Source organism: Phyllostomus discolor, chromosome 14, assembly GCF_004126475.2.
Source record: "Phyllostomus discolor isolate MPI-MPIP mPhyDis1 chromosome 14, mPhyDis1.pri.v3, whole genome shotgun sequence".
Taxonomy (NCBI): domain Eukaryota; kingdom Metazoa; phylum Chordata; class Mammalia; order Chiroptera; family Phyllostomidae; genus Phyllostomus; species Phyllostomus discolor.
This window is the reverse complement of record NC_040916.2, coordinates 38,884,958-38,899,396: the sequence shown is the minus strand read 5'-3', so window position 1 is coordinate 38,899,396 and position 14,439 is coordinate 38,884,958. Positions and strand designations below refer to the sequence as shown.

The window sequence follows — 14,439 nt, the reverse complement described above, 5'->3', positions numbered from 1 at the left end:
AATACTTCTTATTCCCTGTACCTTTTTCCTCATTCCCCTTCTCCCCCTCCCTGCTGTTAACCCTGCCTGTGATCTCTGTTTCTGTGAGTCTGTTCCTGTTCTCTCTGAGCACCAGTATTAAAAGATAAATCCTTATCTTCAGGGATTGGAGCAGCATACATGTGTGCCCTCTAGAGGCAGTTTATTATAATAGCATTCAATTTTTTTCTATAAAAATCCTGAGTATATCTATAGAAATATAGAAAACCCTCAAAATCAAGGGGGAGAGTGGAAGCAAACGAGGGAGGTGGGTTTGGCTGGGGGGAAAAAAGAAAACCCTGCTACAACCTTGTTTTGTAAAAAAACAAAAAAACATACATATTCTTCACTTTGTAAAATGGATTATACATACTAAATCTTTATGATTTAACCTGGCTTGTAACTGAATTCTTTGGCATCTAAAAGTGCTTTTATGATGCTATAGTGTATATTCTATGTGAAACAAAAAAAAAGAATTGTGTAATTTTTTTAAAAATTGCATTTTTATTTTTAGAGAAAGGGGAAGGGATGGAGAGAGGAGAGGGAGAGAAACATTGATGTGTGAGAGACACATCCATCTATTTCCTCTCGTTTGCCTCCAACCAGGAACCAGGCCCACAACCCAGGCCTGTGCCCTGACTGGAAGTCTAACCGCTGACCTTCCGGTTTGCAGGGTGATGCCCAATCCACTGAGCCACACCAGTCAGGGCAAGAGTTATGTGATTTAAAGTCATATAATATTTCATAGTCTGTTAACCGATAACCAGTGACTCAATCAAAATACCTTGGGGCTTTTAAAAGGAACAATACATTTTGAAGAAGCAAAAACCTCCTGGCTTTGCAACTTAAGATGAGAGAATTTATTTTGCTTTTCCCTTGCATGAACAGATGCCAGCTTAAATATTGTGATGATGCTCAATGGGATTTACATAAAGTTTAGAATGTGAGAATTTTCTTTGGGTTTTCCTGATTGAAAACTGTAATTATATTTCTGACACTTGGATAGCGACGTCCCCGAGAATCGACGATGAAGTCCCCCCTCCACTTCCGGAACGCACACCTGAGTCCTTCATTGTGGAAGAGGAAGCTGGTGAGTACAGTTCAGCACGTGTGGCCGAGCGTGGATTAACTAGGGAACTCCTCATGTCCTCCCAGTGTCCTCTGTGCTATTGCCGAGTAACTGTGGCTCTCTAGAAGATTGAGAACTCTCCGGAGAATTGGACCTTGCTCACTTTCTTCCAGGAGAAGTCCCAGCGAGTGTTCCCAAGTCCATGTCTTCAGCTGTGATGACAGACGTCAGAAGACCACCAGAGTGGGGTGGGACACCTGAACCCAACAAACCCGATGACTCTGTGAGACTTAGGCCAAGCAAGGTCAGCACCTTTTTTTTTTTTCCTGACTCTACTCATTTGGATTCAGCAGATTATAGTCCTACTCCTTGTGTTTCTAACACCTATTAATCACCAATAAATATTAGCCAGGTACTACTTACGAAACGACGTGCTAGGGTACGTGGTGGATAAAAAGGCGTGTGAAACCCAATTGTTGCCCTTAAGAAATTTGTGGTCTAGCAGTGGAGACACAGGAGGTGTACACAAGTATTTCTGTCTGTTCGTTATCACGAGGCAAATAAAACCAATGCCATGTGAAAGACAAAAGATTTGAAAGTGCGGAAGTCCCCTCAGGTGGGAAGTGGTCAAGGGACTTAGTCAAAGTGGAAACATTTGAGCTGATTCTTGAAGGGCAGTTAAAGAAAAAAGAAACGTTTCATAAGTAGATAGCTTGTTTGCAATAGTCACTTGGTTGGCTGGATTGTGTTAGCTGAGATAAAGTATTTATGGAGAGTAATTTTTTTTTGAGTGACGGATGTCTATATTATCCGAGTTAAACCTCTTGGAATAATGTTCTCTGCTCCTGGAAGAAAAATCTGCACTTTCAACTATCTGATATGCATTTGTATATATTCTGTGAACCAACTATCCTGCACTTTCAGAGATCAGAAAAGTAATTAACTAAAACATTTGAGCATGCCTACCACTGCAGTGCCGGTAGGCAAATATTCTCTACCTTTTTAATTATATTTTTCAGTTACTGGTAATTGGGATTATTACTGTTGATAATATGCCACATACAATGGTCTTTCACTTAATAATTCCCGGAGCAAAGTACAGCCCCTCCTCTTCCAATGCCGCAAAGTAACTTCAATTTCAACAACTGACCGCCCATTGACACTTCAGGGCAATGTTCCATGTAGGAAGGAAATGGGTTAAAACAGGGTCAGTTTAGGACTAACTGTCATGACATATAAAAATTATTTTAAGAGTTCGATGCTTTTTTTTATAATCCAGCACACTTATAAGTCACAAAAAAATAGGGTCAACATTTTATCGCTATCTCTTACTGGTATGCGCAATATAATTTCAAAAATACCACGTATTGCTTTGAGTTGTAAATTTGTGCATGTATTCTTGTTTCACTTTTCCTTTCTTTTTCTCTCTTTTTTTTTTAGAGTGTAAAACTCCAGCGTCCCAACTCAGGTAAAAAAATTCTCTTGGCTTTAGATGAGATTTTAGCCCTAAGTGTTTGTACTGTAGGAATGGCTTGTTAAGCTTAGAGTAATTCACCTCGGGAGATGGCAGGGTTCTCATACTAGCTTCCACTGTGTATTGATTTATTTCTGGTTTCCCCAGACTAGGAGTTTCGTCAAGGGCTGGGTGAAGACAGGATTTTAGATTCTGCCCCTCAATATATAACCTGTTACAAAAACTGTTTTAGGTAGTATCTCTTCCACCTCTGTGGCAGTTCCATTTTATAGGTTTCGTCATTGTTCACAAGGTGATTCTTTTTTTAATTTATTTTTATTTTTTTAAGATTTTATTTTTATTTTATTTTTAGAGAGGTAAGGGAGGGAGATAGAGAGAAATATCGATGTGTGGTTGCTGGGGGTTATGGCCTGCAACCCAGGCATGTACCCTGGCTGGGAATTGAACCTGCAACACTTTGGTTCGCAGCCCACGCTCAATCCACTGAGCTATGCCAGCCAGGGCTCACAAGGTGATTCTAAAAATTCTTTGTGGCCGTTTAGATCTTTAACTTGCCATTGATTCTCCAGGGCTTCTCTGTGCTTTGCTTGTCTTAGGCACTGAGAAACATCATCAGCAGCTAATATTTATTGGGCAATGATAAGTACTTTCCATACACCATAACAGGTGGTAGGTGCCCTTAACATATTTATTCATATTAACATACCATTCACTTATCGTAGTCCTATTATACATAAATAGGTAGTATAACATAGAGGTTTAAAAACTGGCCTTTTGTGTCAGAAAGACTTGAATTCAAATCCCCAAAGTACCAATAGTTATCAAAAAGCATAACCTTGGCCCTGGCTGCTGTAGCTCAGTGGATTGAGTGCTGGCCTGCAAACCAAAGGGTCACTGGTTCAATTCCCAGTCAGGGTACATTCCTGGGTTGCTGGCCAGGTCCCCAGTAGAGGGTGTATGAGAGGCAACCACACATTGATGTTTCTCTCCTTCTCTTTCTCCCTCCCTTCCCCTCTGTCTAAAATAAATAAATAAAATCTTTTAAAAAGCCCTTGGTTAAATGATATATTCTATCAAATTTTCTCATTTATAAAATGAGGATACCAGGACTTTTTTATTTAGAGGATTTCCATAAGGATTAAGTGCAATGATGTACATGAAGCTTTAGGCACAGAGATTATCAAATAATAAGTGATCATTAAGTATTACCTGTTATATTTTTTATTAGATAATTATTAAGCGAGCATTTCCTGGGCAAGCTCTGTGTGCCTTCTATCATTTTAGGAGGGTATATAAGAGAGGGCGCTGCTGGAAGGACAAACACCAGATGATTTCACTTGCGTGTGGAATCGGAAGAACAAAATAAATGAACAAAATTGAAACAGACTCATAGACGCAGAGAGCAGACCGGTGGTCACCAGAGCAGAGGGGGACTGGGGACTGGGTGCAAAAGGCGATGGAATTAAAGGTGCAAATTGTTAGTTATGGAATAGTAACTAACGGGGATGTGAGGCACAGCACAGGGAATAGAGTCAATAATGTTGTAATAAGTATGTCTGGTGCCAGGTGGGTGCTGGGCATGTCAGGGGAAGCACTTTGTAAAGTATATGCTTGTCTAACCACCACGCTGTTCACCTGAACTAATATAAAATAATACTGAATGTAAAAAAGTGATATATTGTGAAGAACATAGAGGATTTGCTTTAAAATAATTTAGCAAAAAAAAAAATAGGGTTGAAAGGGTACGTTTGAGCAAATCTGGAAAAATCTTGAAGATTGTTGAACTGAGGTTATAGAGGTTCATTGTACTAATTTCTCTACTTTGAAGTATAGTTGGAAATTTTCCTTGAGAAAAAGAGAGAGAAAAGGCACTGCTTAGTGCGTACATTGGAATTGGGTAGACGAAATCAGTACTCACCTGGAACGATGAAGCGGTCATGTGTGTGGCCGTGCTTAGAACCACCCGGCGTGGAGAAAAGAAGGAAGGCTTCACCGGGTAGAAGAGAGAAACCCAAGACGATGGCTGGGCAGAGTGATGGAGGAGGAATGCAGGGGCAGGGGGCGGGGCCCCAGTGACGCCAGGGTAGAAATAAGCATGACAAGTGGTGAGCTGGTGAATTTAACGGCACCAGAGGCTCTCCTCTGGGAAAGACGGACAATGACTGGGGCTAGGTAAAATGTGGGGAGATTCTGAAGGACTTAAGAGCGAGGCCGATGATACCCAGAACAGGCGACTCTGGAGAAAGCACACTCGTGGTGCCAGTCTGCTCTGGAGGGGATGAAGAGATCGCCGGAGAAGTGTGGACTCAGTTTCCCTTCCAGGTGATGAGAATGTTTGGAAATTAGGTAGCGACGGTGGTTGAACGACACTGTGAGTGTCCTCTATCAGTCACGGCAGGGTTTGTCATCTGTGTGTTTTCTATCACGCACCAAGTCAGGCAGAAGAATTTAGATTTAGAGCAGCGAGTAATGAGCATTGTAAGGTCCTTCATGGGGGCAGTATCCAGATGAAAATGGTATTTTAGGAAGAGATTTGTCGGTATATTGTTAACTGAAAGTTCTCAGAGTATTCCCTAATAGCAAAGTAGATGATAAGCTACCTAACATCATTATCAAATGTTTATGAAGTGCCCACTGTGTGCCAGTTACCATGTTAGGTGCTGGAAACATGTACTGTATTGCACTTCGCTTTGCTTTCACCCAGTGCACAGGGGTAAACGGGAGGACTTGCTTTACAGACAAACACTAAGACCTAAAAAACCACACGACCAAAGACAGGTGAGACTAGCCTTGCCTAGTCTGACATTGTACTCAGCACCACGTAAGACATTGACCTAGTCTGTTGTTGTACTCAGCACTGCGTAATAGGCAGCCCCTGCCAGTAGAGCAGCATTTGTATCTTTAGGATTTATATCAGGGGAAAATAGCCCCATTATTTAAAAAATAGCCCCATTATGGAAAATTTCAACACTTATTTTGAACCTACTATGATAGCATTATCACACCAGTAGAATTAACTAATTTCTTAATATTACCTAATACCCAGACATGTACAATTTTCTTAAATTGTCTTAACAATGCCATTTCACCATTGGTTTCTTTGAACCTGGATTCAAACAAAATCTATACATTATATTTGGTTTATATGTTTCTTACACCTTTTACAATTTGTAACAGGTCTCCTTCCTTTTTCTATTTCGTCATGCCATTTATTTGTTGCTGAGTGTGGGCTGTTGTAAAGAGTGCTACTCTCCTGGCTCTGGCTGCTTGCCTCCCTGTGGCGTCATGCACCTGTTCCTCTTTCCCAGCATGCTCTGTGGAATGGGCGTGAGAGCTAGGAGCTCAATTAACTTCGGGTTCAGTTTCTTTGGAAAACTACTTTTGTAAATGAGCTTACAAGTTTGTAATGGATCAGAGGCTCCGTGGTTAGAGAGCTAGAAGAACAAAATTCTTGAGGCTGCAGTCCTTTTTCAGATCATTTTTTATTTGGTTGTTGTAGGTTCATAATGAAAAGTTGGAAAGGGCGGGGAGGAGGGTGGGCGGAGGTGGACGAGGGTAAAAGGGGATAAATGGAGATGGGAAAAAATACAGTTAAATAAATAAATAAATACATAAATAAATAATCAGGAAAGTCATACAGAACCCGAAAGGGGTCTTGACCTCAGACTTTGAAGCGACGGGTGATTTTGTTTGCTGTACACTCTTCTCATCACAGATCTGCAGGAAGACCGCTCTTCTCCCCCACCTCCACTCCCAGAGCGGACCCCAGAGTCCTTCTTACTTGCTGATGAAGACTGTAAGTGGCAGCACTTTCTCTCCAGAAAGTTCTAAAAACAAGACTGTTAAAAGGTTAATGATAAAGCAGGACCTAAATGAGAAAGGTACAAGGGATGATTAAATAAGATAAGAATAATACATTTAAAAATCCTATAATGTATTGTAAAAATAATGCATAAAAACTCCAAGGAAAGATTACTGAATATATATCTATATAAAACCTGAAAGCTTAAGAAGCTATGTAACAAAACTTTTTTTTTTTTAGGTATGCAGGCTCAACCCATGGAAATTTATTCTGCTAGCTGTCCTAACGCCATGGAAAATACAACATCTTCAAAACAGACACTGAAGACCCCTGGGAAAAGTTTCACAAGGAGTAAGGTAATGATGATGGGAGTTTACAGAAACAGGCCAGAAGCCTTTCCTTACTGAAAGTGTGCCCCCTTTGTCCCCCACCCCCGCCAGCTGCCAGCATTAAGATGAAAAATTAGATTATATAGCTTCACTAGAATGGTTGGTCTTATGACTTTCAAAATTAACAGAAGGAAACAAAAAAAAAATACAGCTTAGTTTAAACCATGCCCAATAAAACCATCAACTTTTTTTTTTTCCTGGAATGAGACAAATTGATTCCAAAGTTCAAATGGGAGCATGAAAAGAGCAAGAACAGCCAGAAAAGTGGGAAAAAATGAAAAGAAACGTAAAAGCAGTGGAAGGAGGGTAGCCTTACCAGCTAGGAAAACATTGTAAAGCCCCAGTAATTAAAATGGTATGATATTGATGTATGAAAAAAACCACATACCAACAAAGCAGGACAGGAAGTCCAGAAACAGACTGGAACACGCGTAGGAACTTGGTGTGTAGTTAAAGATGGGCGTCTTAGTAAGTGCTGCGGGATGAGCTGAATACGCGCCTGAAGAAAAAGCTAGGATAGTCTAGGAGGGTAAAATGTTTAAATGTTTAAAAAAGACAAGAAACAAGCAAACAAACAAAACCAACCCAAAAAGTACTAAAAAAAGAAAACTTGCAAAGATTACTTTATGACCTGGGAGTGGGAATGACCTGTATATGACTTGGAACCCAGGAACCATAAGAAGAGAGATTTACACATTCTCCTAAATAAAATAGAAACTTTCTGCATGGTGAATCTAAAATCATCTTAAAAATCAAAAGACAGAGGACAAATGGGAGAAAAATATCTGCATCTGGCATCGTAGCTAAGGAGTTATTTCTTTAATGCATAAAGGTTCCTAGAAACTCATAGAAAATAATAACCCTAGTAGAAAAGTGGGCAAAAAAAGAGATCAGATGGTTTAAACAAAATAAATATTCACGGTCTGCCCATTAAACATTTGGTATGTCCAACCTCAGTCATAATAAGAGAAATGCAAATTAAGAGCGCTGCGACGTGCTGCTTTCCACTGGTCAGAATGGCACGTTCCACAGCGTGACTCCGTTCTCTGTGAGGCAGCCCGTGGGAACCCAAGCACAGGCCTGCGTCGTCGGTGGGAATGTCACGTTGGTGTGATTTCCATGGAGGACAGTTTAGCGCCATCTGTCCAGTGCATCTGCCCTTCGATCCACTTCTAGGACTTTGTCCTTCAAAGATGTGTGTACATATATGAAATGAACTGTGTCCGCGCTATTTACTGAAGTATTATGTGTAAAGCAGACTATTGGGAACAACATAAACATTAATCATTAGGGAAACTGATTAAATAAACATGCTACGTGCGGACAATGGGATACTATGCAGCTAAAAAAATGAGGACTTTCTCACTATATTTACATATAATTTATTAACTTTTGCTGTAAAGGAACAAAGTAGAATCTACATTGGTATTACATACTTATACATAGCTCTGGAAGGCTACAGTGGGTATCTGTATGGGAGGGTTAGAAACTGGGTAGACAGGAAACAAGAACGGTAGCTTCAAAACAATGTTTAATTGACTGTCGGGGTCACGCTGGTTCACAAAGCTGCACAAGTTTCCAGCGCACAACTTAACAAGGCATCGCCTGCATGCCACCTCGTGTGCCCCTCGCCCCCGCCTGGTCGAGTTTTTACTAAGGGAGTTTGAATTATAAATAAATTATCTATTTTTAAAAATCTAAACAAATTTCAAGAGAAAATAATTTATTAAAGATCTAGTATATAGAAGACTACATTTCTGTTAGGTGTCAGGAAAACAGAAATGTCATAAAGAATATCCACCTGTCCTTGACAAGAGTACAGTTAATCGTTGCAGCAGCATGCCTGTGTAAGAAACAACATGGAAACTGTCAGGGAGAATCGAATACCATGGGACAGATTAAACGTACATGCTGACGATATGTGGAGAAGAGAACTCTGGGTAGGTTCCTGGAAGAGATAAGCCAGACATTCCACTCTAAGGGGGACAGAGGACATGGGTTTGCTGTAAGGGAAGACAAGGGTAACGTTATGGGCGGGACCTTAGTCAACTGAGTGCAGAATATGGCTGATAAAAATCCTTGGCTAGAATGGGAATGGCTATGGATCACAGCTGTCTTCAGGAGCCTTTGTGGGTTCTCAAATCATCCTAAAAAGAAGTAGCAAACTCTGTTTTTTCCTGATAAGCTGATAGAACTATTTCTAAATTCATAGTGTGATTCTCAGATGGGTGGGAAAAACAGCAAGATAAAATCAAGTGGAGACTTTGCCCTGAATTAAAAATGGCAAAATGGAAAAATAGTTTTGTGCATTTTGATGGCTATTTTTAAAGGAAATTAATCCTGCCCTGGCTGGTGTGGCTCAGTGGGTTGAGTGCCCACCTGTGAACCAAAGGGTCGCCAGTTCAATTCCCAGCCAGGGCTCATGTCTGGGTTGCAGGCCAGGTCCCCAGTAGGGGTCGTGTGAAAGTCAACGACACATTGATGTTTCCCTCTCTTCCTTCCCTTCTCTAAAAATACATAAGTAAATGAAATTTTAAAAAATAAAGGAAATTAATCCTTTCGACTGAAGTCTGCATTTCTACTTGATTAAAGTATTTTGGACTTCAGACAGAAAAATTAACATTTTCCTTTTCTCCATTTCCGTAGAGTTTGAAAATTTTGCGGAACGTGAAAAAGAGTAAGCATCTTTACACTTATTTTTTCAGAACACATGTACTGCTTTTATAGTTATTTAATTCTTCCTTACATAACCACTCGTGAAAAAGTTAATATTCTTCCTCAACAGAGGCTTGCCAGGTGCTATGGATCAGGTCCGTTCCCAGCTGTGTGCTTTGCTGGGCTCCACAGTGATAATACCAATACCAAGCAGGGTGAGGTGGGGGGAGGGAAGGGGCGGGGGAGCTCCTGTGACAGACTACAATAATGGAAAGATGTTGGCACTCTCTACTCATCCTAAGATGCTGTTATCCAAATGCACTGTTTAAAATTCCCAGCAGTCTAACCTCAAATGTATTTTCTCTGAAAACAGTCACAGCAAAGCATATTGTGAAACAAATGTGTTGATTTAATGAAATAAAGTATTGACACATTTCTATTTTTTCCAAGTATTATTAGCAATAGTGAGTCTGTTGCTTACTATTTTGCTAAACTGTGATGAAAACAGAACCCAAGGACTACTGAAAACTGTGGGAACTTGATTATCTTAGAAAACCTTATTTACGACTACAAAGTACACAAAACATGGTGATGCCATTTTTACAGCTTTGATCCACTTGGTCCATCATCCAGGACCACACAGCTGCTTGGTGTTACTGAGAAAACTTATGTGAGGTGTTATAAGAGTGAGAAGGGTTAGAGCTGAACCTTACTCTTTTCTTCTGAGTTTTCACTCTATCTTTCTGTCCATAAACTTGTTCTAGTCTTGATCTCCAAAATGAACTGGTTTCTCAGCCGATGGCTAAAGTATGACGGAAAAGTAGGATGGCTAGAGCCAGCCAAAAGAGACTGTAAGCCTTCCAAGAGGAGGAAAGTATATTGTAAAGCATGAGAATTCAACAGTTAAAAGCAAAGAAATGAGTGGCTTGAAGAGCCAGCCAAAGACTGATTTGATCAGTTTAGCTTTGAAAACACCCAGGTTTCTTTTTCTAAAAACCAAACCAAGCCAGAACCCTTCTTTCTGCAGGTCCAATCCTGTCCTGGGGCTGTCAGATAGAGACACAGAAACTTGAGGCAGACGTGGGCTGGCACAGATGGAGACGTGGGGCTCTCTGAGGACTGAGTCTTGTGTCTAAGTAAGAGCTCCCAGGTCATAATCCAGGTGGAAGCTAATTCTACTTCTCAGCTGTCTTCATCCTCTGGTCTTTTCTTCCTTAACTGAAGAACAATATCTGGCTCCAGAACTGATCCTGAGGCGTTAGCCTTATCTGCTTGTATTTGCCTGTGTGTCCTCTTCCCCCTCCAGATGGCTCGTGACTGCTGCTCCCTGTGCTCTCCCTGTGGCCTGGCTCTCTCACTGGTTTGTAGTCGAAGCCAGTCCCGAACCAATTACTGCCAGTATATTCAATGCTCTGATTAGGGAGGACGGTGTCATACCTCATATTTGACAATTGTCATATGTGGACACTGACCAATAACGAACGAGGTCAGACTTCAACAACCGGTGTGACCACGGCAAAGTCCTGCTTGAAAATCAGTCCTAGTCACAGGTCACCTAAAGGTAGAATCAGTTCCACCAGGAGTGGGGGACTGAAAACTGGGGACAGGTGACTTCCTGAAGGAAAATGCAAGTTCTATTATCAAAGGTAGAAGGAATTAATGCTGGGCAGGTGGCATAAAAAAATCTACGACAAACCAATATGTAAAATAGTGGTTCTCTCTGATTTAGATGCAGAATCTTTGTCTCCTGTTGTAGAAAAACAATATTCTTTTCTGGAACAATTGTTTCCTTTCTGAGGGGTGTATATAACTCTCAGCTCATATGCAACAGGCATGATGATTAACAAACATCTCTTGGACTTTCTCACCCACACCTGCTTCTTATGCACGTCTCTATTGTTAGTGCCTAGCCCAGTGCGTGGCACACAGAAGGTATTCAATAAGTGTATTTTAATTGAATCTGACTGAAATTCAGTATGCACTGTAGTGATTCATACTCGGGTACCTCCAGGACTGGGGAAGTATTTCTAGAATCCTAGTACTAGGTATGTGTGCATACACGTATGCAGTCCTAATACTGCTTTCTGGAAATATTGAAGATAAAACAAAAGATGACTATTTAATAATTTCTCCCCAATTATGTGCTGTTTCTTAGAAAGTTTATATGAACCTGAAATTATCTTTTTTTTTTTCACTGCTAGACAATGCTCCCACAAAATGTGGGGCATGTTTTCAAAATTGGGTAGAGAGTGATGCATGAATTATTAAGGTGCTGGGAAGAGAAATACAGGGATGGGCAAAAGTAGGTTTAGAGTTGTAACACAAATAAATAATATGATAATAAATAATAAAAGAATAAACTGTTTTGTGTACTCACAACTGTCAACCCACTTATGCCCACCCCTGTGTATATTTTAAGGCTGACTGTAAATAGCTAAAATAGGAAAACAAAGAAACATAATGCTTTGGGGAGATTCTGGGCCTAACTAGAATCATCTATAATTGGGAAAAATCATCTATAATGGAAAGCGAAGAAAGATAATTCAGGAGCAAAGAATAGTGTAAGAAAAATCGTGGACTTTGCCGTGCATGACCTACTGTGGCGGGCAAGAGGTTGAAAGTGTGTGTGAGCGGCAGGAATGCAGTCAGGTGAGCTCGAAAGCAAGTGCCCCTCAAAGCTGTTCCACAACATAATGGACCTTATTCATCAGTCCTTTAGAGATGCTCTTTCGTGCTGGGTTTTACTATACAAACAACCTGTTTGCAAAGAAACCTTTTAAAAATATACACACACACAAAAATGAGAAGATTATAGTGTCACCCTATTTGGTAAGCATCTATATTTTGTTACATTTTGTAGTGATATGTTTGTGTGAGAGTGTTACTACTTTGAAGGAAATGTTTGATCTCAACAATCATGTGGTCTGATACAGTTATCTCAGTTTGTTGTTCTTTCCCTTACATTTTTTCTTTTGTTTCTAGATTTCTGTAATTCTTCCCCACCAAACAAGCCTGCAGAGTCTGTTCAGTCAAATAACTCCAGCTTCTTACGGAATTTTGGTACGTGTGTTCTATCCAGCAAAGTTAAAAAAAAAGTTTACCTAAATGATTCATTTACAGTGTAAGAGAAACAACTTTAAATAGGGTTGAGGTTGCATGTATAGGTCCTTATATTCATATTCTTTTCCATGCAATTTATCTTTTTATTTTTGACCTCAGTTGCTGCTTAATATCTTACATAGAACTATATATTCTTTTTTTTAAGATTTTATTTATTTATTTTTAGAGAGGGAAGGGAGGGAGAAAGAGAGAGAGAGAGAACCATCAATGTGCGGTTGCTGCAGGCCATGGCCTGTGACCCAGGCACGTGCCCTGACTGGGAATCGAACCTGCGATGCTTTGGTTCTCAGTCTAAGCTCAATCCACTGAGCTATGCCAGCCAGGGAACTATATATTCTATTACATAAAATTACCTAGCATTCACAGAAAATAAACTAGGTAACCAAATGGTTATGTTGGCATGTAGTGAATGAAGTGACTAGCCAAATGAAGGAAATTCTGAGATGCCATAATACTCCAGTTCATATCTAAGCAAAGTTATAAAAGATACAGAACTGCGATTAAAACCCCCCAGCAGTTGCAGCTACCTTGTATAACTCATCAAACAGTAGGAGCTGAAGCACGATTCTGACAGTTTTAAGGGAACTATTTGTCCAATCACCCCTAAGTATCAGCTATAAACTTAAAATAATTTTATATTTAAGGTGGCATCATGTATTTTATATATATATATATATATATATATATATATATATATATATTTGTAATAAGTGCAGCAATTAATGTAGGACATTATTACTAAAAATTATTATTAACCAGAGAACAGACTCCCTGAAGGGTCTGGGGACCCCACCTTGAGAATACCACGATGCTCTGTGGTGTTGTCCTTATTGGTATGGTCAAAACTGGGCCACTGCCACATCCAGATGGCAGATGGCAAGATGAGAGAGCAGCATGGAAGAGGGGTGGTCCTAAGGCACTGCCCTGGAAGTGGCAGCATTGCATCGGCTCACATTCCCTTGAGAATTTAGACACATGCTATGTCTGAATTGCAAGGGACACTGGGAAGCATAATATAGTTGCCCACTTCCAATTCTATTTCTGAAGAAGCAAGGGAAGATTTTGGGGGGCAGATAGTAATCTCTGCTACTCTTGGGTCCCTGTCTCACCCTATTTCTTGGGCTGTAAAATTTTATTTGGATTACATTAACTCAAAGGTGTATGATGTTATAGTTAGATGAAAAGAAGTTAGGATGAGAAAAAAAGTCATTCTCATGAAATCATTTAGTTGAAAACATTCGTTGAATGTTTTTCATCAACATAGTTGAATACTATGAACAAAGCACTGCGTTTCACCTGGAACACAGATGTTCCCTGCTTCCTGCTTTTCCCCTGAACCAGGGCTACCACGTGAGCAACTCACGGCCATTCTAACCTGACAACAGTCTGTTTGTTGTCTCACACGAGGCTAAAATATTAGAGAGCTGCCTCTGTGCTGTTTCTTCTGAAAGCTGAACATTTTGTCTACTAAGAAAAGCTGCACAACTTTCTCATTGGCTTTCTTTTATAAGGAGGTAATATAAATTGTAAGGATATTTCACTTAAAAATGTATTTGAATGAAAAAAATTGAGTCATTTATAAACATTTTAATTTTCCAGGAATAGGCCTACAATGCAAAAAAAAAAAAGTTCACTACTGTTCTAAACTACTGAGAATTGATTGGTGAATAAAACTGAATGTTCATATTCCTCAAATGTCAAACACGCAGTACTTGCATATTACGTTCTTCTTCTCTCAGTCCACTTGGGTTACAAACAAGCTATGTGGACTGCATGAATGATTTTGTGACTATTGTATGAAACTGTTTAGTCCAAAATATATTTTCTTTTTTACCACTCAAAGGAGTGAAATGTACGTGCACTAGGATGTACACCTCCTCCCCCAATTTTTTTTAGCATCACCATTAATACA

The 14,439-nt window shown here is 39.9% G+C and overlaps 1 protein-coding gene across 1 annotated transcript in view; it reads left to right on the top strand.

The window, feature by feature from the left end:
* PTPN22 (protein tyrosine phosphatase non-receptor type 22) overlaps positions 1–14,439 on the top strand; it is a 49,964-nt gene that overhangs the window by 32,129 nt on the left and 3,396 nt on the right. The window contains exons 14-20 of the mRNA XM_036015414.1: positions 1,025–1,108; positions 1,261–1,391; positions 2,528–2,555; positions 6,277–6,357; positions 6,604–6,719; positions 9,399–9,429; positions 12,390–12,467. Of these exons, the coding sequence (XP_035871307.1) occupies positions 1,025–1,108; positions 1,261–1,391; positions 2,528–2,555; positions 6,277–6,357; positions 6,604–6,719; positions 9,399–9,429; positions 12,390–12,467 (549 nt within the window). The remainder of the gene's footprint in view (positions 1–1,024; positions 1,109–1,260; positions 1,392–2,527; positions 2,556–6,276; positions 6,358–6,603; positions 6,720–9,398; positions 9,430–12,389; positions 12,468–14,439) is intronic.